Genomic DNA, 24,220 nt, shown 5'->3' on the forward strand with positions numbered 1-24,220 from the left:
GGGCAGGAGAGTCTCGTTGAATGAATGAGTGAAAGAAAGTCTCGTTAGTACACTATACCAAGTTCCAGTGATATTAATGTATTTAACACTATTTCTTTACCGAAAAAATATTAGACAAGTATGTTATTGAGTGGGTATGGGCCTTGTAAATGTGCTGTAAAAGTGTCACATAAATAAGGCTGAATGTGTGTAACAGAGCTTTCTCTTCCCTGATCCCCAGGCAGAAATTTCAGTTCTCAGCCCTCCCCACCCAAGAAAAGGCAGAAAAGAAAAGACAAAGCACTTAAAAAAAAAAGACACTTTGAGCCAGAGACAACTGAATTAACTTTATTCTCTTCTAACTGCAGATTCAAGGTATACAACTGAACATTGCTATTTTTCTTATGAGACTTATAAATAAAAATACAAAAAATGTTCACTACAAAAAAATCTACTGTTAGTAGGATGTAAAAAATATTCTCTTTGCTATAGAAGGCACAAACTTCACTTAGTGACACATGGAGAGAGAAAAAAACCTGCAGCAGTAAATTCATATTTTTTCTTTTTTTTTTCTTTTTTTTTTCCTTTTAAATCTTGTCAGAAACACTGAAATTACAAAGAAACGCATCAATCTACACGAAACAAGGCAGATGCGGAAAGCTGCAACCAGGACAACTCCGAGTGAACTGCTTCAGAGAACAGGAAGAACTGCAAGCAGGACTTGGGGGAGCGAGAGGAAGGGACAGGAGAGGGAGTGACCAGGACAGGGGACCCGAGGGAGGAGGGCAAGGGAAGGGCTAGAGGGCAAGTGTGGGGGAGAGGGGGGCACAGGGGGAGGAGGGGGAGGAGGAGATGGATTGAGAGATTGATTTGTACAAAAAATAACCAGTAAAGTTGAAGAAACATAATTGGGCGACCTCCTAAAATTAGGCTAAGAGGAGGTGCTGAGGTAGACATTAACTAGAACATTGATGAATCAGAAACACTATTCTGTAATACAGAGCAATCGGACTGGCACTTGTGCTGTCACGACAGAAGACAAGCCACAGAACAAACAAAACAAAACAAACGTAATACCAAACCGAAAGGCTTAGTTTGCTTGGTCCAACAGGGCCACAGGGCCCTCAGTGCTATAACTTACATACATATATATATATTTATCTTTATATATATGGGGCGGATGTCATGGTGCACCACCACGGCTTCTTAACCTTACGAGGATCATGCATAACACTATGTGAACAAATACTATGATACACACTGGGAGGCTTGGGACCCTGTCTGCAAAGTGGGCCACCGAGGAACAGGGGAGGCTGCTGCTGCTGCTGGCTACCAGGCCTGTGGGCCTACCCTCCTCTTTCTCCCCACTCTTTTCCCTGACCCAACCTTCCTGCTTTGTCCTGCGCCTCTCTCTTGGCCACCTCTGCCTTTTTTCTCTACTCATCTGGCCCACTGCCACAGAGTTAGTCCCACTGTTTGTCCTCCCACTGAAATGTCCAGGTAAGTGCCGCCATTCCAGCTAAGCCAGCAGAAGCTCCAGGAAGGAAGGGACAAGATGGTGGGATGATGCAAGATGACAATAAAATAGGCCTAGGGAAAAATGAACCAACAGAGTCTCATCTCTTTCTGCTTTTCTGTCTCACGTCGGGTGCCCCCACTTTTCACCCTAGTTCGGCTTGCCAGGGAAGTGGTCACGTGCCCACATCCCCCCTCCCCTCACAAAGAGTCCAAAGGCTGTCCCTGTTCAATCCCTTCCAAGAAGGTGCCAATGGCCTCTCCTCCCATAGCAGGTGTACCCATAGCACCCAGAAAGTACCACACACTTGTGAAAAATTGCAGCAGTTTTTTTTTTCCTTATTCTTTTTCTTTTTTTTTCTTCTTTTTTTTTTTCTTTTCAACACGGAAAAACTGTTCAGGCACAAAGATTAAACAAGCCCATGTTGCATCCCTGGATTGTACGGAATTACCAGGTCCCCCAGCCTCCTGGGGGTCCCCCTGCACCCCAGATCTGCCTGCGTCATATCCGTGCCTCCTCCAAAGCAACCCAAAGCAGCAATGATAGTTACTATTTTATATCTCTCTTGCTATATATATCTCTCTCTATATATAAATTTGTCTATCCTATATACACATAGGATTTTAATGCTTTGAATGAACAAAGGAGTGAATAGGGAAGGAGCACAAGAGTGCGGGGTCATGTCACACACTTGTAGGAGTTGGGTAGGGAAAGGGCCCATTAACCAACTTGGACTGTTCAGGTGAAGGTAGTTCGTGGTGCTGGATAAGGCAGTATCAAGTCTGGATTCTGCAGGACTCAGCCAAGGGCAGTGGTAGCCAGACAGCAGAAAAGAGAGGAGAGGGAACACCCCGCCCTAAGTTTACCTGGAAGGGAGCAGCCTCCATCCTTCTTGTCTCCCCCACTCCTGCGCTCCAGATGTCCAGATGAAGTGAAAGCCTCCCCACTGCCTCCTCCTCCCCTGCCCAGTGGCTATAGGCCTGGCCAAGAAGGCCTTAGCAACCCTAGAGCTATTTAGTCTCCGAGTGGGAAACTGGAGAAGAGGCGCGTGGGACCCCATGGGGGTGCCTGGGACTGTGTGAGGAGCTCGCAGCTAGTACAGAGGTGTCCCTTCCTGCTCCCTCAGGATCTGCAGAGCCCCAGGGATGAGTGGGGCAGGCAGGTGCTGAGTCTGGACCATCCAACGCTGCAACAACCGATTAGGACAACCTCGCGTGGTTTAACACGCAGCCGCACACAGCACACTCCTGCAAGCACACGCACACAGAGTATCTCGCTGTTGGTGGTGGTGGTGAATATTTTTTGTCTTTTTTTTTTTTTTCTTGTCCTATTCACATTACAAAAGGAAAGGGCAAGGTCCTGTAGAACTGACGAAGGAACTAACAAATATTACAAAAATATTACAATTTGCAAAGGTTAGCTCAGCCCTCTCCGCTCTTATGAATGGGGGGACCAGGCTGAGTGGGAAGGGCGAGGGAGTGAGGGGCCGGCTAGTTCTATGGAATAGTTTGATTTTTTTTTCCCCTTCCCCTCCAAAGTTGAATGACATCTTGCTGTTAAAAAATACTGTTTTCTGGGATTTCAGATCCCCTGAGGGCCAGTGAGTCCCCCTTCTTCCCAGACTGGGAGACAAGCCATAGTGCATAACCATTTCTAACCCCCCCAAAGATTTTACTCTTTTCACATTATAAACATGATGATTGCTCTAGTCACCTATTTCAAGTTTAACTTTTTTTTTCTTTTCCAAAGCACTGTTATTATTATAGTTTCAAACCAGCATCCTCCCTACCTTATCATCCCTAAGCCACAGTCTAGTGACACAGTACCCCTGACCCACGTCCCCCCCAATACACAATTTTTAAGGCCTTCAGATTTGGTGGACGAGATTGAAGGGGAGAGCAAGGAGGGATGGGGCCAAGGGACAGGAGGGTGGTCACAGCAGCACCCATCCCTCCGACTTCCAGATATTCCTCACAACCTTTCTCCCCAAATTCACTTCCCTAAACCATTTTTTTTTTTTTGCAAACCTAAGATCAAAACGCAGCCACAACTTTCTCCAAGAGAGAAAGGAAAGAAAACAAAAACAAAACGAAAAAAAAAAAAAAAAAAAACTCATCACATAAAGCATGAGATGAAACGGAGGGCCCGTCCCAAAGCAAACACGAATATCGCAAATGTGCTTTCCAAAATTCAGGGTGGGGAGGCTGGGGCAAGAGGGGAGGCAGAGCAGCAGAAGGGAGGCATGAGAGAAACAGAAGAACGGCTGGACGAACACAAGAGGTAGCTTTTAGAAAACAACACCCCACCCCAACGCAACAAAACCAAGGCTGGGTCACCCCGACCAGCCACAAAAATATACCAATTTTGGCAATGATAATGCACACAGAGGTGGGACCACACAGTTGCAAGGATCTGAAGAAGACAGGCCTTGGAGCCTGAATGACCCAGCAAATTGTAAGGACGGTGGGACTTTTCTCCACAGTGTTTCAGGCTAAGCAATGCTGGGCACAGATGATGTAAGCTGTGGGCAGAGCTGACGGTGACCCTCGGGTGCCCCGTGGAGACAGTGAGACACCACTGCCTCTCCTCCACCCACCTGTCTTCCTTGCTCTCCTCCTGCCCTCCTATTCAGATCCTGAATGTTCAACTCTTCTGTCTGGCTCCTTTGGGCTGGGAGGCTGGTCCCCAAGGGTGTGGGGAGGGCCTTGGCCAGCGGAAGTCTAAAGCCAACTATCACTTTACACTAGAAACAGAACATCCTCCCCATTCCTCCAACCCCCAACCAAAAAAAGAGATATAGGGGTTAAAAAAGCTCATGAGGTCACAAAAAACTGAGGTAATTCAAGTACAATGTGCTAACAGGGGACACAGAAAAGAAGCAAAACATAACACAAGGCCAAAGCGCTTTCAGCTCCTCCTCCTCCCTGTGGACTGAGGGGCTCACGAGCCAGGAATTCCACGCCACTCTCTGGACCCAGGTTTTACCACTGGGCTCATTGGGTCTGGGGTCCCCAGGCCCTGTGCTTAATGGGTCCCCAGTATGACAGCAATTTCCTCCCCTGGCCAGCTTCCCCACCCTGGGCAGGGTGTCTGTTCCCTCCTCCAGGTGCGGAGCCCATCTGGAGAAGAACATCCACTGCTTCCCTTGGACAATGAGCTCTTTCGTGGATCCCATCCCCTAGGGACTAAAATAGGGTTGTGGGGATGTGTGTGTGTTTGGTGGGAGGGATGTAACATATTTAGGTGTTTTTTTTTTTTTTTTTTTTCATTTTGGAAGCAAAAGCAGCTCGGTAGGAATCATGCTCATGGCTGGGTTTGGCCAGGGTAGGGTGTCCGGTTTATTCTGTATTCTTAGAAAGCTACCAGGAGGAAGGGGCTCTGGAGTCTGACACAGCTTTCCCATGAGGATCTAGAGGAAGAGGGAAATGCCACCCAGCTACATGAGGGGCCTGGGATCCAAAGGACAGCAGTCGAGGGGAGGCTGGGAGCAAGGAGCTCGGGGAGGGGAAGAGCCAGGGCAAAGGAAAGCAATGGATGAACTGAGTGAGTGGTAGGAAGAGAAAGAGCCCTTCCTCTTCCCAATCTGCCCCCAGCAAACCAGAGCTGCCATTTTGAGCATCTACCAGGAACCTCCACCATCTGGAGCCCCTTCTCTGCTCCCCTCCCTCCGTCTTTTGAGGAGGCAGTGGGCGAAGGGCAGGCAGAGACTGTGGCTCTCGCGCTGCTTTCCTAATCTCCCTTTTTGGACACAGGAGGAGGGTCTGGGAAAGGGAGGAGAAAAATATGCCACCATGTGAGTGAGCAAAACTGCTCCCACCCCATCCCACCCCTCCCAAATCAGGCAAACCTCCAGCTTCCAAGGAGGGCAGAGGCCTCCAGGGAAGGGACACTGGCTTGGCATCCTGGTCACCTGGAGCCCCAGAGAGAATCCAAGGTCAAATAGCTATCAGATTTCCTTTTCCTTTTCTCTCTCTCTCTTTTTCTTTTCTTTTTTTTCTCTTATTCTTTCTTTCTTTTTTTTTCCTTTTTCTCTTTGCACAGTCCTTCCTCGATTTCATCTCACTCTAACTTGTCTTTCCTGTCCCGCTCCTGTTCCACCATGGGGGCCTCCCTTCACACGTAGCACAGGTAGAGGTAAGTCTTCTCTATCCTCCAGTCGGGTGGGATCTCCTCGGGCTTATGGCCCTTCATGTGCTTCTGCATGGAGGAGAGGCTGGGGCAGTACTCCGTGCAGATGGTGCACTGGTAGGGTGAGGCGCCATTGTGTGTTCGCAGGTGCTTAATCATGGCCGAGTAGTCCCGGGAGCGTTGGTGGCAGAGCTTGCATTCAAAGGGCTTCTCACCTGTGGAGGAGGTAAAACCAGGCAGAAGAGAGTGAGGACAGAGGAAGAAGATGACAAGGCCTTATGCCACCCTTGGGCTTGTGGGAGAATCTCAGAACCTCTAGCCCAGCGCTGTCCAACAGAACTTTCTGAAATGATGGATGCACCGCCCAATATGGTAGCTACTAGTCACATAGGGCTTCTGATGTGACTGGGGAACTTTATTTTTTGCTTTATTTCATTGTAACTAATGTAAACAGCCACATATAACTAGCCACTATAGGATCATGGAGTACAGCTTTGGCCCTTTGCCTTTATTGTTTTTAACTCTCCCCAAAGGCAGGACTCTTCCCTTCTAATTAAGGAAATGCATGCCTTGAAAGGGGGCAGGTAAGGCCCTGGAAGTCAGATGGTTCTTCATAACAGTTCATCCAGGAGGAGCAGAGGAATGGATGGCATCCTTTCAGGGCCATAGATGGCGGGGAGTGAAGGTCGGGGAGATCAGGGAACCTAGAGTTCTTCAAACATGCCACCCCTGAGGATATCTTGCCAGTTAAAGTTTAAGAATCTTTCTGGACCCCTGCCTTCCCCACTATAGTTTGAATGTGGGGGACAGGGAACCTCAGAGTGCGTAGCCACACCCTAGCCTGCTACCCCACTGGAGTCCCCTGGAGCTGAGCAGAGGATGTAAGGGAACCTTGTTTCAATACAGTAATTAACTGGCCAGCCATCTCACCATCAATACTGCTCCGTGCAGAGGCCCCAGCAAATAATGAAGTAATGAACAGCCAAAGTGATCTAACTATCGACCAGCTATTTACAATAGTCACTGCCGATGCATTTAATGATCCGCCCGCCAGGTCACATCCCCAACCAGGGGCTAAGGAAACCCCAGGGCTCTGGGAAATCCTCTGGGTTACTCGAATCTTCAGCAATGAGCACCCCATCCTCTCCTTGGGATCCCAAGCTGAAGACAAGTAAACGGCTCTGACTACACACAGTTCTGCTGCCTGCTGCCTCCATCACCCCTCCCCTCCCATGGCAAGGCACTCTCCCTGAAGCCAGCAGAACCTGGCTGAGGTAGGTCATCCCTACTTCCTCAGGACAGAATGCCTGTGCCCCCTGACCAGAGAAGGCACCTACTCTTCCAGGTTCTACAACTTCTCATCCTTAGAGGAAGTTCTTCTGAATATCTGCCTTCCCAGTGGCTGGCGGTGGGCTGGTGGAGAGTGTTTCACAACTGGCCCTTTTAAAAGCCCTGATGGGGGGCTGGGTTTGTGGCTCAGCAGTAGAGTGCTCACCTTGCACGTGCCAGAACCTGGGTTCGATCCTTAGCACCACATAAAAATAAATAAGTAAAATAAAGGTATTGTGTCCAATTACAACTAAAAAATAACTATTTTTTTTAAAAAGCCCCCTGATGGGTAGTATTTGCCTATGACTGTATTCCCGCGGTAGGCCAATTTTAAGGAACCAAAATGATGTCACTAAAATTGAAAATGGGGAGAAATAGGCTTTCACAGGCCAACTCTAGGACTCTACTGGCCACCAACTTGGAAACTTCTGGAAGTCTAGACCACTTCCACTTGCCTGTCCTCAAACCCCAGGGAAAGCAGTTGCTCATCACCTCCTTTATGAATAAAAGGAATGTGAAGGCACTTTGAAATGGTAAAATGTTATACGCACGGAAGGGTTATTAAATCCATCTGCTCCTCTCATGTCAGAACTGAACTTGATCTAGCTTCCCAATTTCCCGGCCCTCATCATAACCTAATTCAATGCACTCTAATTCTTATTCCAACCCTCGAGCAACATGAAACCACCCTTTCCTTTGCTTTCAACTAAATCTGGTCAATTGAATCCTAATTCAGGACTCATGAATAGCCATCGTCTTGCACATCATCCTTCAACTACTGGTATGGCTGTCCCCAGGGCTGAGCTTCCTGGCTCCTGGAAAAATGCGCTGCAATTGATTAGCAATATCTGCCTTGGCCTTGAGAGGGGGACAGTGGCATTCGGCCTTCCATGGTTAGCCTTCCATAGAACCTCTCTTCTCTGGTTCAGCCTTGGTTCATCCTCACTTGGGCTTCTCTCCTCCCCAGTCCCACCCAGGCCCCAGAGCCCACGCAGGTCCCATCCCTGGCCTGCCCGTGGTACCTGTGTGCACCCTGTAGTGCGTCTCCAGCTGGTGCTTGAGGCTGAACTTCTTGCCACAGCCATTGCACTCGTAGGGCTTCTCCCCCGTGTGGATGCGCTTGTGGCTCTTGAGTGTGCTCTCGTCCCGGAAGCAGCTGCCACAGAACTCACACTCATATGGGTGGTCACCTGGGGGCACAGGGGTGTGATCAGGCCCTTGCTTCTCCTTGACCCCTCTTCAGGGAACAGCAGGGCACATTTAGACCACCAGGAGAATGGGACTGCCTGTATTCACACCTCCTAGATGACTTAAGGATCCTCAGCCCCTGCTGGTCCCCGTAACGTGAATGTTGGTCATGGGTTTACACATTCTTCTGCCCAGTGCACGTCCACAGGGCAAGGACCCATCCCAGGAAGAGTTAATTTGGTTCAGCAATGAACAGCAGGCCCCAGCCCCTTGAGGACAGAACAGAGCTGGGGGTTTCAAGACCTTGTAACCCCGCTTATTCTTTGAGTGTGTTGTGTTGTGGGGGGTACTGGGAATTGAACCCCTGATCTATACTGGCAGTAGTTTTTTTTTTTTTTTTTTGAGATAGCATTTTTCTAAGTTGCCCAGGTTGGCCTTGAATTTACAATCCTCCTGCTTCAGCCTCCTGAAGAGCTGGGATTACAGGCATGCACCACTGTGCCCAGCTACCCTCCTACTTCTTACATCATTTTTTCTTCCTTTCTTTCATTCCAGATTAATTCCCCAACCCTCAAAAAAACCCTTCAAATTGGGGAACCTCTCCTTGTTCCTACTGTTTGTTCTTTCCTTCCTCTACTGTTTAACACAGCTGTTGCCTCTGCTTGATTTCCTCCTCCTCTCTCCCTGGTGAACTCCTTATCATCCTTCAAAGTCCAGCTCATACGTCATACTTGTTTGGAAGTTTCCCTTTAGTCCCCAGACGAGATAAGTCAACAATTTCTTCTCTGTTCCCAAAAATAAAAAAAAAATATATCTTGCAATTTGTTCTTTTCTTGCAGTAGTATGATTTTTATGGCACTTTCCCATTAAAATGGGCCACATTTGTTAATGCTGAGGACCTCATATGGATCATATCATGTGATCATGGCAACAAGAGAGATACTATTCTCACTTTACAGAAAAAAGTGAATCCTTAGAGATGCTTAAACATCATCTCTAATGTCACATATTAAGTTGCTAAGTTAGGATTTAGGTTCTGGTCTGATTCCAGAGTCTGTACATGGTAATGTCTCAGATTGCTAACTGACATGGTATGGTCCAACATGGTTTCCATGCCTCTAGAATGGAAGCACCTCGAGGGTAAGAAGTGAGCCTTACCCACTCTTACAGCCCCAGTGCATAGCCCAGGTACGACCCAGGACAGACTTGGAAATGTTGGGTATACTAAGCTTGGGGAGAATTGCCTTTCCTCAGTCTGTAATGTAAGCCATCAGCCTCCTTTTGGGGGATTGTACTCTTAAATCTCCAGAGGGTGAGAGGATGGGGTGTAGGTACCCTGCATTCTGCACTTAGAGTAGGGACCTGGGGGCTGAAAGGTGAGGACTTCAGCTACTTATTTATTACAGGAGTGAAGGCACAGACAATAAAGATAGATTGATCACCCCAGACTTTGTTCATGAATATTTAAATATCGCTGATTCGTCTTGTCACTGTAATTACAATTTCTCTGGGCTGCATCTCCAACCACCACAGTTTATGGTAAAGAATGGCCCACTGTATTTCACTTGTCCCTCTGCAGATGTGCGGGGCTGCCAACCGTGTAATGTCCTCTGCATTTCATACATTTTCTTCAGCTGCTGAAGGTTTAAGTCATCCACAATGACCTACGTTTTTTCATTATCCCCATGTCAAACTGCGCTCGTGCCTGGGCATAAATTGTCCTTCTCCTTATAGACTCGCATGCCTGTGCCTTCACTTCCTCTTTAAAATGATATTTTACTCTCTCCTCTCTCTCCCCTCCGCAGGCCACTAACCAAACCTCCCCCTCCCAAATGCAGGCCCCTGTCCCCACATAAATTCTCATCTCTTCTGATGACTCTGAAGGGTTTTTAAGCTCCATGGGGAGTGAATGCTGGGGTCTGTTCACTGGCTGACTCTCTCCTGGGTGGAAGATTTGCAAGAAGCATTGAGAGCATAAGGTGTGGGCCAGGGGGTAGCTTCCTCCGAGGAACCTCCAAGAGCAGAGCCATCTCTGGATCCAGTTCACTGCCCTGCCTCAGAGGCGTGGCCCGCGAGTCCCTCACAGGCAGATCTGGGGACAAACTGAGTCCTAGAGTTCTTGGCTGGGAAAACCAGTAGCTACTTGTCCTCTTGCTGCCAGAACTGAAGGGACTGCCTGTTTCCCAGCCCCCAGCCCCATGGGGAGTGGAGGCCCACACAGACCCTGGTACTAATTAGCTGTATGTCTAATGGAGTGAGGGTCAGTCTGTGCGTGTGCCCACATGCCACTCTGTGTGTCTGCACACGTGGCCCCGTCTGGTCTGACATCCAACTCCCCCCCCTCCTTACTGAATCAGCAACGATTACGACTTTAATCAAAGATTCAGTATCCTCATTAAGATATAAATAAATAAATAAAGCAAGGGCCATGTGAGATTTCAGCCGGAGCCGGTAATTAAAACATAGGGGAGGATGCCTGGGGGAGGCAGCGAGGGGGGATGGCTGCTTGTGTGTGCCTTTCACCTCCAGAGGGGGCCCCTAAAAGTTTAAAAACCAACAGAGAGGTTTGTCTGATCAGATTTTTTTTACGAATTTAATTATGAAGTGGATCACATATTAAATGACTTTAAGTAGGAAGTCCCTGGGGTCTACCCACGGAAAGGAATAAAAAGAACTCAGAAGGAAAAACATACGAGTTAGCAAGACACACACCCCTTCCCAGACTGTGCAGCATAGGAAGCCCCCGCCTGCAACCCTCACCCTGAGAGTGTGGCTACAATGTACACAAAACTGGTGGCAGAACTCAAAATCCAATTTGTGGCATGTTGATTAACTCGGTAGACTCGTTAATGAGCTTGACATTAAGTGCAGGACAAACGAGACTAATTAGAGCCCCTCTGGCCTGCCCAGTGCACCTGTGACCCCATTCCTTCCCCGGTTTGTCATTACCTGGTGTTTCCCTGGCTCTGGCCAAGCCCAGTGTCATCCTACCCACCTGGCCCATCCCCTGGGTGCCTTAGGCCCCTCCCCCAACCCCTCCCTTAAGCACAGCTGTGAGTTTATTATATGATGAGCCATGTGAATCAGGGATCCATCAATGCCAAGAGCACGGCTGGACTAACCTACCAAACACAGCTGCCGATGCTGAACACCCGGCCCCAGCAGCAAATGGGCCAAGAACAACGGAATATTAATGAGGCATTGTGTGGGGGGTGCAGAGCCAGCATGTGGCTGGTGTGAAAATCAATGGGTGTTTAAATGCGTGTGTGTGCACACATGTTCTGTGTTTTCTAGAATAAACTAGAGCTTTTCACGCATTCTGTTCCTCCCTACAGATCTGAACCATGATTGACAAAGGGCAAAGCAGGGTTGACATTTGGATGTCTGAGCACTTAGCAGGTGGTATGGGCAAAGCAGGTGTATCCTGGGTGAACTTAGTAGGGCTAGAATCATCCAAGACATATGAAGCCAAGTGACTAAACCCAGTCACATGATCTCAAGTGCCTAACTGGCCATGTTTCAGAAGGAGTAACATGGTGACCCTTTGGGGAGGCTCTGGTGGGAAGGTGCACATATACAGTCCTCATAGAGAAAGCCCTTGTCCACATCCCTTCCTCCTTGGCCCTTCTTACTGGACCCTATCCCCAGGGACCTCCCTCAGCCTATCCCAGCAATCCTAAGTAATTCTAAGCAAATCTGGTCATGCTAAGGAAATAGGCTCTTCTGAATAGGATGGAATTGGGAAGTGAGAGCCCTGCAGGCTCCTTAGTGAGGATGTCTACGGCTGGCAGCACAGGCCAGTTCAGTCCACAATATCAAAGGCCTTTCCTTCAACAGCAGAATCTGTCACCCGTATAAAGCCTGGCCTCATCCTCAATACCTAAGCTGTGACAAAATTCTCAAGAATGAGAAGAGAGAGGGTCCTACCAGCCCTCTGAGGTACACAGGCATCATTATGCACTCTCTACCCAGAGATCCCAGGCCCTAGCCCTCTCCTCAAACCAAGGCAGAAAACACAGGCAGAAACACATGCAGATTCAGAAATGGGCATTCTTTTACCCAGGTACAGTCAGCAAAGACTTCAATTTGTCTTAGGGAAGAGAAGAAATTTATCATTTATTCCCCAGCTAGAGTTAAGACCAAGGCTGCTGCAAGGAAGAAAATGACCCTGGACCCTTGGTCACCAAGTGGTCCATCACTAAAACCTAGAGGGTAGCAGCAGCAATTGGCTAGTCCCTGGCACCCCAACTAGCCTCCTTGACTTAAACCTCTCCCTCACCCCATCATATGGAACTGGTTGAGCAGGGATATTTCATGGCTCATTGTTTAAATACCCTCATTGTCTTCTCTAAATAACATTCAGGCCACACTAGAGGCCTTCTTTATTATGGAGCAAGCAAGATCATTTCTTTAAGATGCCTTCAATACCAAAGTTGATTTTGCAAGTACGTGCAGGGGGAAGGGGCAGCAAGACTACGGAGGACATAGCAGACAGAATTAGAGACCCAGCGGGTCAGCTTTTCTCATAAAAGTCCACCTGCATCAGAATGCCTTGGGAATACTTCATTAATGATGCAGAGTTGGGGAACCCACCCAGGAGCTGCTGAATCAAAGGTTATGAATGTGGACTCAGGAAGCTGCATTTTGAATGAACATCTTCTGTGTTGAGCATGGAAAGACCAATGGTCCAAGGTATGGGATGGGGAAATCTGTCAACATGTACTACATGAAACCCCCACGTGCCCATCCCTTGAGCAAAGAAAGGCTGGAGGTGACTCAGCCTGGAACCTCTACTATAGTTCTGAGGAAGTAAATCAAGAGGTGCACTCCCAGAGACCTCATCTACCCAACCATCTGGAGTGGCCTACCTGTGTGTGAGCGCAGGTGGCGTTTGAGGGCGGTGTGGCTGGGGAAGGTGCGGTTGCACTCACTGCAGATATAGCTGCGCACACCCGCGTGGACCTCCATGTGCTGCTGGAGCGCACTCTGTGCCTGGAATCGTTTCCCACACAGCAGACAGAAGACGGCCATGTCCGTGCCTGCAGGAGACAGCAGAGGGGAGAGCCTCAGGAGGCTGGAAACACGAGGCCAATTCTTCACCCATCCAGGCTACAGCAGGAGCCAGCTTCAGGGCCAGCTCCCAACCCCCCAGGCTCAAGGTCAAGTCCAGGTGCAGCCCAGGCCACGCAATGTTGATGGAGCACCCCAGGTATGATCCAGTGGACAAAATCAACAGGTGTCCTTCCCTGACGGCACCTGAAGACTAGTTGGAGAAAGAGCCATTAGTCACATACATGGCAACAGCAAGTATAAATCTCCAAGTGTGTCCAGCGCTATGCAGAAGGAGGCAGACTACTAAGGACATGTGTCAGAGGACCTTGTGGGATTTGGGGCAGCAGTGGGGAGTAAGGGTGGGCTCTGTGAGGACAATAACATTGAAGTTCACATAGGCCAGTCACTGTTCCAATGTAAATAATTCAAAACCACAACTCCAAAAAGCCGTCTCTACTATCTTCATCTTCAACTGAGGAAACTGAGGCACAGAGAAAATGAATACCTTAAAAAACTTGTCCATAGAGCTCATAAGCCACAGTACCTCTGGGATGCATACCCAGAAGCCTGGATCTGAATCCTTTCCTGAGACTAGCTACAAACCCAGTCCTTGTAACCACTCCTCCATTCACTAGAGCGCACATCTTGAGAATCCATTCCTTCAACAAATATTATCGTGATACTTTCCACGAGTATTCCGCTCTTTGTGGCACTGAGGATTTAGCAATGGAAGTGCATACAAAGCCCCTGCTCCAATCACTTGGCCATCTACCCCACTGGGTGAAGGGGGAGGACATTCCTCAGGGATGGGATAGTCTCTATGAATACTCAGGGTTGGAAAGAATCCCAGCACTTTGGAGGATCAGAGGATCAGACAGAAGTGCAGCAGGAAGGCAGGCAGTGTCAGAAGGAGGCTAAAGAAAAAGGCAGGGTTATGAGGATTCCTGCACACCACGTCAAGAGCTTTAGGTTTACTGTCAAAGGATTTTAAGCTAATGGGTGACATAAGATCTTCATCAGTTCTGTCCTGTCATTCTCTATGCTGATCCAGCAGCACAGGGACCCCAGGCTACCCCAGAGACAGGCAGCCATTTTCTGTTATCAACTCCTTCCTGATGCTGCTCTGGAGCCATGGCCTTTCTGGCTACAGGACCACATGAAGAAGTGTTGGACCATGTGTCTGAGTCCCACCTGGCACCTCACTGCCCACCATTTTGGATTCCATTTCCCCAAGTGTGTCAGTCCCCTGCAAGCCCACCTGCTCATTCCTCTCTGCTGGTATCTAAGGGACATCACCTATGCCCAGAGCCACAACACCATCCCCTGTGTGAGGGTCACAAGCAGGAGAGGCCATTGGGACTGGTGCCTGTCAACCCAGTCTCAAGTGCAGGGAAGTCCAGAGCTTCAGCTGCTGAAGTTGTGGAGTCACAGAGCTTCCAGAGGCAAGGAGGGGTGAAAACAAAAAAAACAGGTGACACGAAGAACCTTGCTGCCTTCCCAGCCTAGCAATGGAGACAGAAAGTGAGAGGTCTGGTTCTTGCACCCCAGGTCCATTCTTGGCTGGGTTGGGGGTGGGCTGGGGGGAGGCAGGGCCCGGCTCTCACACCTTCCACTCCTCTCCCCCTTGCCCTACTGCTGGGCCCTTCCCTCTGCAGACAGTGAAGTCTGGGCACTGTAGCCCTGCTCCCTCCCACCAGTGGTCAGGAAAGCCCACCAGGAAGGCCTAACCAAGTGAGCACTTGATTTTGCTACTGGTTCCCTGAAAAATAGAAGGGAAGGGGAACTAATATAGGCATTGTGCCAGGTGTGTAGTCATCTCATTTAAAATTTGCATCTCTACAAGGCAGGTACTCTTATCCCCATTTTTATAAGTGGGAAAACTGAGGGATTAAGTAACTTTCCTAAAGTCACACAGAGAGAAAGAAGTACAGCTGAGATTTAGGGATACCTTGGTCTGTTTGATTTTAGAAACCATGGGCCTGGGCCAGTTTTACCTCTGGGATGGTCACCTGCCTGTGTGGGCCTCCCCTGAAGAGGCACAGTACTGACAATAGCACCAACACATCCAGGGGCACTCCAGCCATGGCTGGAGAAACCGGGCCAGAAAGAGTGGACAGGAAGCTGGTCACAGGCACAGCTCTCTGAAGCCTTCTGACCCTAAAGGCCCCAGGAGCCAGCAAGATCCCCCGGAGGTATGGATTGAGGTGCTCAGCTCCACTTGACGGAGGGAGACATTTGGGAGGAAGTGATTTGCTAGGACAGCCGCAGTGCCAAGACCCGACAGTGAGTCCCTTAGTGTCCCATCCAGACTGGTCAGTATGCACAGGGTTGGAGTCCACTTGCAGCATGTTCTGCGACACAGCATCTTCTGCTGCTCCAACCTGAGGGCTCCCAGCACCAGCACCCTCTTCTCCCCTGACCTTCACCACACAGAAAGCCCTGATTAAGCCAGGTGCTCAAACAGCTGCCTTAAACCAGCAAGAGGAAACAGGCTTCCTGAGCAAGCCATACCCTTTAAGGAGCCAAGGCCCCTCTGTAGGCCTCCTCTGTAGGCCTCCTCTGTGGTCCCCAGCATGAAGTCAGAGGGAGCATGAATGTCACCACCAGCAGGACTCTCTGAGTCTATAAAGATAGAGGTAGAGGCACTCTGAGGGCTGGGACCACCCAGAAGGACAGTCTGAGAATCCTGTGTACTCTGCCCTTGCTCTCCCCAAAGCCCCTTGAAGCTGCCCCTCTCTGTAGTCCTTAGCTCTCATGATGGCCTGAAAACAATTTCACTTCCATTTAGCTTTTTCACTGACCCATGGCCAAGTATAGGCACCATGCTAGGTACCCAGGGCAAGGATGACATGGAGCAGAGAAATAGGGCCCAGACCAGGGGAAGTGGAGGACACTGGTGGGTCAACAGCCATCCAGACAGAAATAGGACCGGTGACTCCAAGAAAGCTTCAAAGAAGATTTTGAGTCAAGCTTGGAGAATGGAGAGAAATGAGAAGCCAAGGACTAGGCAGTGGGACACGTGTACCACAAGCAAATTTCAGAGTAGGTCTCATCGAGGACAGGTCAGAGATGGAGACAAGCCAGGAGAAACTGGAAGTCAGATCCCAGAGGACCACAGATATCAAGTGGAACAGTCTAGATGTCATTCCACAGGCGATGCTCAGCCATGGAAGGACTGGGGGTTGCTACGATCTGCATGTTTGTGTCCCCCAATGCGTATGTTAAAATCCTAACCCTCGTGGTGCTGTAATTAGGTGGTGGGGCCTTCGGGAGATGTTAGATCATGTTAGATGATCCTTGTGAATGGGATGAATGCCTTTTTAAAAAGAACCTCTGAAAGTCAGCTAGCCCCTTCCACCGCATGAGGTCACAGTGAGAAGTCAGCAGTCTGCAACCCGGAAGACAAACCTCACCTGAAACCTGGCCATCTGGCGTCCTGATCTGACTGCCCATACCCTCTTAGGACTCTGAGAAATTAATTTCTGTTTTTATTCTTCACCCAGTCTTTAGCAATTTGTTACAGCAGCTGAAAATGACTACGGGACACCAGCACGTCACAGCTTATATCATAGGGCAGTGCTTCTGCGAGCATCCCAGGGACAAACAGCAGTGGCAAGTGGCTGGAAGCAGGGAGAGAGCTGGTGGCTCCTGTGCTACTGCTAGAGGAGGGTGGGGCCCAGAGGAGGACAGGGGCTTTGAGGTCAGGAAGGGCCTGGAGAAATGAAATCCCAGGAAGGTGACACAACAGGACCTGGCCCTGGGCTTATGTCAGGAAGGCGCAGGTAGCCTGCTCTGCACCTGTCAACAGGTTTAAAGTTAAGTGATCATCTTCTAGAAAGGAAATGCTACGCTGTCCTTCCAATTGTCTCTCTGCCATGCCTGGGATATCCTGCAGGGCACAAGGGCTCTCCTTGGACATGTATCCCCCAGCCAAGGCTCACAGGGGAAGACAGGGGGCTCTGAGGCCTATACCCACTTTCCCTATTCTTCTGCTTGGAGCCCAGCAGTCATGCTGATGGAGAAGTATTTTTTTTTTTTTTAAAAAGGAAAGCAGAAAAGGCGGGTGGGGGAAGAAGTGGATGAGACACAAGAGAAGCTTGTGGTGCATGCAAGTTAAAAATCTAGCGACTAGATTTGAGTTATTAAACAATTTGCTGTCGTTTCTGCCTAGCTGACTGTTCGCATGTATGATGAGTCAGGGCAGATTCTATTACACTGGGAGATTAAGCAAATAAATGCTAGCTTTTGGAAACACATTAAAATGTGGGGCTTTGGAAATAAAATTATCTAGAAAATTGTATTAGCAATTCATTAGCTGCCGCGAGATGTGCAGCGGGGCAAGGGGGCCGGCAGCGTTAGAACACTCTGCTGCCTTCACCGCCCGAGTTCCGCCCTTCCCTGCACAGAGACATCACTGCTGGTCCTGCTGGGGAGGGAACAGCCCTCACTGGAGGAGACTGCCCTCTGAAATCCTAGGTCAGCAAGACACAGGGAGAAAAATGAAAACGAGATGCTGGCTCTACCACTTTACCTGCTTTATGACTCTGAGAAGTCTCTCGATTTCCCTAAATCTGGGTGTGCCATCATTTGCCATATTGCTTGTGGCTGCTAAGAATATCAAATGAGATACTCATGTGAAAAAGCTTTATAACTATAAAGTGGTTGCGGAGCTAAAGCCAGTCCAAATGATGATTTTGTCTGAATTAGAAAATCTTGTCTCTTCCTCTGGGCAGATGTACAGCCTTATTTTGGGCCTTCCATGAGAGAGCTGGATTTCAGTCTCTATTTTTCCCTCATCGGTCAGGCACCCTTGTACAGCGAACAACCTGTATCACGAATCATGGCAGCCCTGAACAATACACAAGCCTAAGGTGTTTTATGGACTGTAGGTTGCTTCTTTCAGGAAGCTGACCCTAGCAAGGCATCTGGGATGTGTTATACCACTTATAACTCAATGCCAAGGACTCATCATCTTCTCAGTTCTCACTGTTACAACACATAAAACGATTGCATTTGTTTTTTGACATTCAGCTCTGCCTGGGAGATTGTAAGCCTCCAAAGTATGAACTGTTCTGTTCTAGTCATCTTGATATCCCTCAGTGTGCAGCACAGGGCCTGATGCAGAGCAGGCCCTCAATAACTGCACACTGCATTGAAGAATATAAAAGGGGTTGTGGGCCAACTGCAAAGGATGGAGGAGAATATGGGAGAGTCATGGTACAAAAACAGACAGTTTAGGCTGGGGAGACCTCAGACCAAGTCCACAAAGGAGGCCACTACTGGGAGCTTCCAACAAGACTCTCCTTAGAAATTAGTAACACCAAGTGACACACAAGCAGCTGATCTCACTGGGGTCTCTCACATCTGTCTGGTAACCCAGTCAGAACCTACACTGTGTCTGAACTCTGTTGTTCACAAGCCAAGAATAGACCATAGACCAGCCTCACCACATCAGTCAATGAAACAGTCCCAAGACCCAACTTCTGGCCCAGAGGTCAGAAGTTGTCTTTGGCTTTGTGATCCTAGGATGAGTAGCTATTGTCCTTGCAGGAGTTTGGGTCTGGACTGTCCTCTGACCCAAAGGCCCATGTGTCTAGGGCTTGGTCCACACCTTGGCACTATTGGGAGATGATGGAAAACTTTAAGAGGTGAGGCCTTGTGGGAGAAGTTAGGTCACTGGGAGTGTGCCCTTGAAAGGAATAGTGGAACCTCTCCTCCTCTTCTTTCACTTCCCATCCATGAGGTGAGCAGCTTTGCTCCACCACATGCTCCCCACCATGATGGGCTGCCTTGCCACAGGCCCCAAACAACAGATTGATCACGGATCAATGGATCATGGACTGGAACCTCCAAAACTGAGGACCTTAAAAATAAACCTGAGCTCTCCACAAGTTGATTATCTTAGGTGTTTGTTACAGCAACAGAAGCTGAGTAACAAGTCCTTGACCTCAGTTTCTTTATGAGGGAGGAGAATTCATAGTGCACTTGTGGTTGCCAACACTAACTTCATAGGGCTGCTATGAGACAACTGATAAATGTTGTTGAGCACAAAATTCCTACAAGTATATTGTCTTCTATCAATCTGTAAATTTGAATGTAAATCAAATACAAAAGATCAGTCTTTTTCCCAAGGAATCGATTTATCAGATCAAGGAATCAGCACATTTCCTTTACTCTTCTGGAGAATGAATGGGGTTCAGTCCTAGCTGCACTCCTGGGATACTTGCCCAAAGGGAACTAGGAAGAGAAAATGGGCGTGGCAAGGGCAAACTTGGAAATGTGGTTCTAGGTAATGTGGGCAGGGTCTATGCAAATTTCTGGGATCCATTTCCATCAATTCTATCCTAGAAAGGGACCCATAATTGACCTCCCAGGGCAGCACAGCCAGTGTGGGGTGCAGGGCATGTACGACTCACCAACTCACAATTTAAAGCAAGTTTAATTTTAGCAAAAAAAAAAAAAAAGGGGGGGGGGAGAAAGCCAGGCCAGGTTGGAACAGGAGGCAGGAGTGTGTGACACAGATCTAGTGTATTTATTTCACCCAGGTGATGACAGGGTCTGAAATCATGAGACACAAAACCCCTTGTGTTTACACCTGTGCCTTTTCCATACCAATTATCTCTTTAATAGAAAGGAAGGAACGGGATCAGAGGGGCACACAGCTGGAGAAGATGCTCAGGTGCTACACCTTCTTGGAGCAAGGCTCTTATTATCTCCCACTATAACAGTTTCTTAATCAAAGGAGCAGAGGGATCTAAATATACACCAGCTTTTTTGGGCAAGCAGGCTGGGGGTTGCTATGTGTACATGTGTCAGGGGGTGTGTGCATGCCTGTGTGTGTGCATGCCCATGAGCCACAGATGGGCTTCTCAGTCCACCCAACAAGGAAGAGCTGCCTCTGCTGTCACCCTGAGCAGCTGCTTCTCCCACAGAAGGAAAATATCGAATTTGGGGGCTGTGAAAACCTTGATTTAAGCAGGAAACATTTCCCACTTCCCAATCCTTCAGACATGCCTTTCTGCTCCTTCTGACCCCCTGCCCCCCGCCCCCGAGTTACTCTTTCCTAAGACACCATCTCCAGCCATGCAGCCATGGAGCCATGGACAGTCCTCATGAGCACACACCAAAGCATCACTTCAACGGCCACCTTTCCCTTTCCTCCCCCATCTCTTTCCTCCCTTTGCCTCCAGGTTGCTGTTGAAGAAGGTGGCAGAGCCGCTTCGTCCACAGTGCAAGAGAGACAGAGGCAGGCAGCAAAGGCTGACTCACACCAAAGGCAGGGAGGCTCTGTCTGCATTTTAAGAGGATGGAGAAGGCTGAGGGGGAGCAGAGGGAAGGGAAACAAAAACACAGCCCATGACATCTGCAGCGGCTCCTCCCTTTTGACTTCCCCTGTGCCATCATTTAGGGCTTGACTCCTCTTCAAGAGATCTCCTGGAGAAAGGACCAAGAGCCTCCTCTTTAGTTCCCTTTGGTTTTCCTTTGGGGCATAAGTGGCTGGATCATGCGGGATAAGCTCCTGAACTCTCTGCCTTCCTAGATGGGCTACAAGTACCCAGGATGCCCAACTGAAGGATATGTCAGCTGCTGGCCAGTGGGAGCTAAGTCCCTCCATTCCTGGTACTGCCTATGTCAGCTCTCCCAGTAGAGGTGGAACAGCCTGAGAAAATGACATGGAAGGCTTGCCTCAAACTAAATCAGCTTCATGCACATGCTTGGTTGTTTGTCTCCTACAGTCACCTATGCTTGAGGCATTCAGTCAGAGATCTTCCCGAACTAAGCCAGGAGCCAAAACTTCAGCATCTAGCCTTCTCATCAAGCTCAGTTGTATCTATCTTCGGTCCTCCTGTCCAGCCCTCCCTTCTTTTTCCTTTCTTTTTTAGACCCTTGGAAGGCATCTGCACATCTCTATAACCTTCCATTTCCCCAAGGAAAAAGGGGAACATTATGGATTTAGCTCATCAGGCAAGGGAGCAAAAGAATCCCCAATGGATAGCAAAAAAGGGTAGGAGTCTGAGCAGCTGATTCAAATTTGTTTTAAAACTAAGCAATGGATGGGTGAATGACTGCATTTTTCAACACACACACACTCTCTCTCTCTCTCTCTCTCTCTCTCTCTCTCTCTCTCTCTCTCTCTTTTAGTCTCTTGGGGAATGTGGCTGCCTCCTCAGGCGGCAGCAGCTAGCAGAGTCGGCTCCGGAAACCGTGTATTTGTTTAGCAGTGAGCCCAGACACAAGCGCATTTCATTACTCTGCACCTCCAGCTACAGTAAACAAATTTGTCAGCTCACTAGCTCATTAAGGTGCGCCCCGGACACGCGGGATTTATTGAGACCTGCACAATAAAAGTAACATGAATGGATTTACTAATTTTGTCAATCACTCCAACAAACGAGCCGAAGAGGGGATGGAATTGGGGAGGGGGGGAGGTAAAGAAGAGGGGTCAGGGGAAAAAAGAAAAAGAGGTAAAGATAAAAAAGAAGGAGGGAAGTTTGGTTTGCAAGAGAGAGCATAAAGGGGTTACAACAGGGCAAGATCTGCACTTTGCTGTTGGGCTAAACAATCACGTTCACCTTCGGTCTACCTCAAAGACCATCTTTTTAGGATGACCCCTAGCAGAGAAGCTGTTAAGAAAAAACTAAATCAAGCCCTGGTTCCTTGGTAGTGCCAAACTGGTAGGTACAGACCCCTCCATTCCTCCCCACTTTGCAATGGACACTGAACTAATGAACTTGAGGATTAAGATCCACATTCACGGAGGCAGCAGTACCCACAGCATCCACTGCCTCTCCTGGTACCTCCCACCTGCTCCAGCAGCCCAGTCCTCTCCACATCCCAGTCCAGTTGCAGGACTCTTCCAGACATTCCAGAGTGAACCAGGACTTCTACCATAAGAGCAAGGGGAGGAAGAAGGGACATGTGTGTGTGTGTGTGTGTGTGTGTGTGTGTAGGGGGGGTTAGGGTGGAAAGTAAATCCGGAGAGGTATGCAGCCCTCTGGTCTGTAACTTTCAAAATGACAGCAGGATTGGGGCAGAGGTCAGGGGGTCCAAGGCCTTAAGCACCTCGGCCAGCTGTGGCAGTGAAGCCTGGAGCCCGCAGGACGCCTGCCATATAAATCAGTGGTAAGCAGCACCCGCTGGGGGCGAAGACAATGGGCTCACACGGGGGTGGGAGGCAGGACAATGGGGCCTGGCCAGTGTGCAGGCCCGGAACAAATGTGCCCTGGCACCACGGGGGCCCCCATTTGTGAAACTAATTGGCCCACGATTGAAAAATTGGACCATCTTCAACAACCCTGAGAGGAGAAGGGCAGGCTGCGGGAGCCTAACCTAGCCTGGTTTTGCACAGCCAGCCGGCCAGGCCCAGCCCTGGGGGATCTTAGGCGAAAGTTTCTCAGGGACTGCCTGTTCTGGCAGAGAGGTGCCTTGGAGATGGGACCAGTCCGGGAGAATGATGGATCGTGGCAGGGGTCAGGTGGGCGGTGTACCGACTTCTTCTCCCGAGAGTCAAAAGAGCCATCTTCCTTAGTTTCTCTGCACTACCCTCATCTGGGGTAGGTAGGTGGCAAGTAAACCCAAGGCAGGGTCTGCTCCTTCCTAAGCCAGTCCTCCCTGGCTGAGCTTCAGTCCTGGTCCCTCTGCCCGTGGCTGTGGAGGTTAGTGGGTGGCCTGTTACCATCTTCAAGGCTGGGTGAGGACTGTAAGCAACTAGGGACTTTCAGTCTTGGGGGCTCCTGGGAAAAGAAGTGCTGGAAGCATGATGGGAAGTCAGGATGGTGTGGGAAAGGACAGGCCAGGAGGATCAGCCCTTTCACAGCAGACTCCTGGCTACATGCTGGAGGGGAAGAACGGGACCCACTGGAGTGGTTAACTGCAGGGCCTGTCCTCAGCTCCTGGCTCAGGCACTAGCTCAATGTGCACTCTTGGCTAAGTTTCTAGACCCCTCATGGCCTCAGTTTCTTCATTGGAAAAATGAAAAGGGAAGTGAAAGATCTTTGAAGGGCTTCCCTGACTCTAGTATCCATAGGTTCTAGGCCTATTGAAGAAGGTACTGGCACTCTGAACGGTCCTTTCTCCCACTGAGATGCATTTTAGTGTTTTCTCCTTCCAAACCTGACATGACAGCCTTCTGTTAGTTAAAGAGCATCCTTAGGCTTCAATGACCACCGCTGTCTCAGGTTGACAGAGGAACAGCCACAACAAGGCAGAAAGGATCTGATACTGACTGAGCACCTGCTAAGTGCCAATCCAGGCCTAACATTTCCCAAGTCACCCTGTGAGACCCACGTTCCTAGGAAGACAGAGGAGCCAGACTGAGAGGAATGCAAGGTCTGCTCTTTTAGGGGCCACCAGCTAACCACCAGCTAATCCCAGGATTGGCCTCACACGTGGAGGGCATCTCTCTGAAGGGCTGGGCCTGAGAATTACTGGGGCCTTTCTGGGCTGGTCTGATGGGGTAAGGATGAGGGGCAGGGACTCTCTCTCCCATGCCCTAGCACTAGCATGACAGCAAAGACCAGCACGCAACCCCACAGAGAGGGTGGATCAGAGAATCCTACACTCTGAATCTAGGTCTCATTTCCTTGGCCAGTGTCCATACACAGTGGGCACTTAGGTTCTCAGCAGGGTGTCCAGAGCTTAGTGGAGGGCATAGAGATTCCACCTCAAGATGAGACCAGCTTCTTGTACAACAGAGGTCTCTGTCCTCTCTTATGTTCTTCAAGCATGTAAGACATTTTCTATAGAGTCAATCTCTTCAGCATTTCCAGAGCCCCAGAGCCACCTGAGAACTCTGGGGAAGAACTGAGACCCAGAAGTGGGGTCTTTTGAGGGCAAAAAAAAAAATCTTTGTTCTGGCTCTTATTTAAAATTTCCAGAAACCCCAATGTATTTCAGAGATAGTGAGGTAGAGGCAGAAGGCCCAGGTAGAAGAGAAGGGACAGAGGAGAAGAGAGAGAGACAAAGACCAGAGGGACAGGATCGAATGGGGAGGGGAACAGGGGCTGGGGGGAGATAGAAATTCAAAAT

At 49.2% G+C, this 24,220-nt stretch overlaps 1 protein-coding gene across 3 annotated transcripts in view; it reads right to left on the reverse strand.

Annotated features, from left to right (window-relative positions):
• Positions 1-306: 306 nt before the first annotated feature.
• Zbtb16 (zinc finger and BTB domain containing 16) overlaps positions 307-24,220 on the reverse strand; it is a 179,994-nt gene continuing 156,080 nt past the window's right edge. For all 3 annotated transcript variants that reach the window (XM_046465323.1, XM_046465338.2, XM_046465331.2), the window contains exons 5-7: positions 13,009-13,179; positions 7,975-8,142; positions 307-5,838 (exon numbers count right to left, since the gene is read on the reverse strand). In XM_046465323.1, coding sequence (XP_046321279.1) covers positions 5,609-5,838; positions 7,975-8,142; positions 13,009-13,179 — 569 coding nt within the window. In that variant the 3' untranslated portion in view covers positions 307-5,608. The remainder of the gene's footprint in view (positions 5,839-7,974; positions 8,143-13,008; positions 13,180-24,220) is intronic.

This window comes from Marmota monax, unplaced genomic scaffold (assembly GCF_021218885.2).
Source record: "Marmota monax isolate L192 unplaced genomic scaffold, Marmota_monax_Labrador192_F-V1.1 WCK01_AAM20220418_F8-fsc00045, whole genome shotgun sequence".
Lineage (NCBI taxonomy): Eukaryota > Metazoa > Chordata > Mammalia > Rodentia > Sciuridae > Marmota > Marmota monax.